This window comes from Orycteropus afer, unplaced genomic scaffold, assembly GCF_000298275.1.
Source record: "Orycteropus afer afer isolate SDZICR_OR568_19922 unplaced genomic scaffold, OryAfe1.0 scaffold00042, whole genome shotgun sequence".
Taxonomy (NCBI): Eukaryota; Metazoa; Chordata; class Mammalia; order Tubulidentata; family Orycteropodidae; genus Orycteropus; species Orycteropus afer.
The window spans coordinates 14367170-14371203 of record NW_006921629.1 but is presented as its reverse complement, the minus strand read 5'-3'; the positions used below and the strand labels follow the sequence as shown (position 1 = coordinate 14371203).

The 4034-nt window shown below is 52.4% G+C and overlaps 1 protein-coding gene across 1 annotated transcript in view; it reads right to left on the bottom strand.

The window, feature by feature from the left end:
• Positions 1 to 836: 836 nt before the first annotated feature.
• AIPL1 (aryl hydrocarbon receptor interacting protein like 1) overlaps positions 837 to 4034 on the bottom strand; it is a 12158-nt gene continuing 8960 nt past the window's right edge. Inside the window, exons 3-6 of the mRNA XM_007937509.2 lie at positions 3432 to 3620; positions 2585 to 2761; positions 2264 to 2405; positions 837 to 1039 (exon numbers count right to left, since the gene is read on the bottom strand). Of these exons, the coding sequence (XP_007935700.1) occupies positions 837 to 1039; positions 2264 to 2405; positions 2585 to 2761; positions 3432 to 3620 (711 nt within the window). The remainder of the gene's footprint in view (positions 1040 to 2263; positions 2406 to 2584; positions 2762 to 3431; positions 3621 to 4034) is intronic.

Sequence of the window (4034 nt, the reverse complement as noted above, 5' to 3'; positions counted from 1 at the left end):
AATCGTCATTTGTCATTGATGGGAGTCAACCAGACATGGGGTAAAATGATGTGGAGACCTTGGGTGGTGCAAACGGCCACCATGCTCAGTGGCTAAGCAAAAGGCTGGAGGTTCAAGGCACCCAGAGGCACCTCGGAAGAAAGGTGTGGTGACCGACTGGAAAATCACCCACGGAGCACAATTCCACTCTGCCACCCAGGGGGCCACTGTGAGTCACAGCTGACTCCATGGCAGCTGGTTACTGGTGAGAAAGGAGGCCTGGAGAGAAAGGGTTCAAACATACTATCTGAAGACAAAGAAAACTACCGGAAGAATTTAAAACAGAGCCAATTGAATTCCATCTTAATTACTTACTGGGCACAGTGCTTCTATTTAGGGTGATGAAACGTTTTGCAAATAGACAGCGATGAGGCTGCCCAACACGTGAGTGTAATAATACAATTGATTGTACATTTAAAAATGGTTTTAAAATATTATGTTACCTATACTTTAACACACTCATGTTTTTTCAAGAATACCTGCCTTTGGGCTAAGAACTGGGACTGTAGGGGCAGCTTCACTTTTCATCGTAAGCTTATCTGTACCCTCTGATATTCTCCTATGGGCATGCATGACTTGGACTTTAAATAAATTTTAAATTTTAAAAACTGACACCAAAAACCTGGTCAGTGGAGCCAGAAATGACCAGCCATCTGCTCGCTACCCAATGAAGCTGACCACTGGGCCAGGGCCCTGGTGGAAGACAAGAAGCCCAAGGCCTCGTGGGCCAGCAGCTGCCATGCAAACTGGGAGGGGCAGGGGCCTGGCCGTGGCTTCCTGGCCCCAAGCTCCCCGCCCTAGCCAAGCATGTTCCGACAGCGCAGCCGCTCCTCCTCACGCTTCTCCTCCATGCGGCCCTCCAGCAGCCTCAGCTCCCTGCGCACTGCCTTCTGCATGGACGGCTCCAGCTCCAGAACTTTCTGGAGGTCCGCCTTGGCCTCTGCCTCATTCCACACCTCCGCGTGGGCCCGAGCACGCAGGTAGTACGCCTTCACGATGCCTGTGAGAAGGACGAGGCAAGACACACCTGCTCAGCCCCATGGGCAGCCCTCACCCGGCTGGGACTTGTTGTTATGTGCCATCGAGTCAGACCCGACTCATAGCGACCCCTCCTTGGGTTTCCGAGGCAGTATCACTATGGAAGTAGGATTGCCCAACCTTCCTTCCAAGGAGTGGCTGGTGGGTTTGAACTACCAGCCGTCTGGTTAGCAGGTTAGTGTCTTAGCCACTATGCTACCAGAGGGACTTAGCAGCTTACAAAACATTTAACCCAGGCAAGGACGGGGCAGGCAGATTCCTTCATCTCTGGACCTCAGTTCCCTGTACTGTAAAATGGGAATGATTGTAATAATAGTGCCTACTCCCCTCTCGCATGGATCCTTTCAAGGTTCTGTAATTAATTTTACACACACCATTCTGAATTCTTTTTTCCTTTAGAGGTTCCCCAATTGTATAACCTTCAGGCTCTATCTGTACCTACTCCATTCAGTCAGTGTGAGGATCAAATACACTAATAAATACAGAGGACTAAGTGTCTGGCTCAGAGTAAGTGCTACGTATGCATCAGCTGTTGCTATTGTTGTTAAAGTTATGTAGGTCCCTACCATCTTCACAAATGTTATATAGTATTTAATATTGTTCCCTCCTGATACTCCCTGTTTTTTATAAGACCTGTTGATGGCTCTACAACATCGCAAGTTCGGTGATCTCCTTATGTATTTGTCCTACCAAATCAAAAACACTCACTGCCATCAAGTCAATTCTGACCTACAGTGATCCCCCATTGGGTTTCCAAGGCAGTAAATCTTTACGGAAGAACGGGGAAGTTGTTATGTCGGCAAATGTCTTGTTGTGTGTGTTTTCACCACAATAAAAGTAACCAAATCTTTATGGAAGTCGATTGCCTCGTCTTCCTTCTGCAGAGTGGCTGGTGGGGTGGGTTTGAACCGCCCACCTTTTGGTTAGCAGTCAAATGCCTTAGGCACTGCACCACCAGAGCTCCTTTATTTGCATTAAAATAAAATACCTCCTAAATGAACATGGTTCATTTTAACTGTAATGCTGCCGGATGCCACCCGCATGCACACTTGGCAAAACTCCGCTGGCAAGAGACAGGGCTTGGTGTCTCGCCTGAGTCAGAAGTCAAGTTCACAAAGGTGGACAGTGCAGGGCGCTGTGTGGCTCTGGGTCGGACCCCACCCAGTCCCCAGCTTCCGCTCCCCACCTGGGTGGCGGCGCAGGATGTCGCTGGTGTGCTCCAGGACCTCGTAGTACTCCTCCTTCTTCTGCAGGCACTGGCAGTAATTGAGGATCAGGGTGTTGATCATCTTTTCCAGCTTCAGCCACTGCGCCTCCCAGGGCTTATCCTGTGCAGTGGAGAAAGGGTGGCGGTGAGCTGGCCCCAAACCAGCCTCCCACCCCCACATCCAGCGCATCCCCACCCCCACCGAGGCCGCAAGGCTGCTCCCACCAGGCGGCAGCTACCTGACTGCCCACCCGTCCTTGGCCTGTGCTCCCCGCCACCAACAGTCCCCGGCTTGCCGACCTTGGTCTGCAGGTTCCTCAGGCAGATGATGGCCTCCTGGTACTTGGTGGAAGCCTCCTCGTAGCGGCCCAGCTTGAAGAGCCGGTTGCCTTCTCCGTGCAGGATGGGCACCGCCTGCATTTTCTCCGAGTTGCTCAGGTTCCAGGTCTCCCTCTGGTACTCGCTGGGGGCCTCCACCTAGACCCAGAGCCACAGGTCAGCAAGGGGAGAACCCGGGGCACGGCGGGCTGCAGGGGGCGCTGCTTCCTCACGGGAGCCGGAGAAAGTAAACCGAAGCATGTCTGGCTTTTTTTTTTTTGGTGAGTTGGTACAGATAAACGAAGGAAGCAACACGGCCTCAGGGTCCCACTGCAAATTAGGAAAGAGGCACTCTTCTTCAAGTCACTCGTTTCAAAATTCCGAAACTTGTCATGAATCTCATTCTGTTAGAACAAGACCCTTTATTGCCATCTGCTGGTCTATTGCCGTTATGAACATCCAACTATGTAATGTCCATAATGTGAACAGGTGAACCTACGCTCGTGCGTCAGTTTGTCGTACGGTGGTGACTTGTGGGTTGCTGTGATGCTGGAAGCTATGTCACTGGTATTTCAAATACTATCAGGGTCTCCCATGGGGGACGTGAAACTTCCAGACTAAGACAGACCTCGCGATCTTCTGAAAGGGTTGCACGGTGAAAACCTTATGCACAGCAGCAGAACGTTGCCCGATTAAGCGCTGCAAGAAGAGCCCGCCAGGGTGGAGGCACTCGGAGTACCGCTGGGGCTCCCCGTGATGCCTGCTATCCCTGGTCCCTTCCTGACGCCGAGACAGGCCCTCAGGTCCCTCCCCTCCATGCCCCACTCACCTGCAGCAGCTCAATCACAAAGGTCAGTGGCTGGGGCTCCTTCTGCAGCTCGTCCAGGTCCTCGTAGCCCAGCGTGTGGTAGGCAAACATGTTGGCCAGCCCGCACGTGTGCACGTGCCACTCCGTGGGGTCCTTGCCCTCGGCCATCTGCCGCAGGCTCCGGGACAGGATGGGGTAGACTCCTGTGTGCTGTGGACAGAGATGAAGGACGGCTCTGGGCTTCTGCTCAGAGCTGGCTGGGCAGCAAAAGGCCCTCTCTGAGCCCCCACAGCAGGAACTCTTCTAGTCCCTGACACCTGCCCACGGCTGCGTCTACCTATTCCCCCAACACGCCCACACTAATGAAAACTGTGCTGGGCAAAATACATCTACTAAGGCCTTAAACCCTTACAACACCCAACAAGGGAGGCACTTCTAGGATCCCTACTTTACAGATGAGGACTCTGAAGTCCAGAGAGGTTAAGTAACTTGGTCAAGACCACACAGTTGGGAAATGGCCGAGCTGAGATTCAAACCTGGCTCCAGAAGCCATAGTTTCAGCCACGATGCCTGCTGTGGACCTATGGCCTACTATAACACATCTCCTAAGGAGACTGAGCTTTA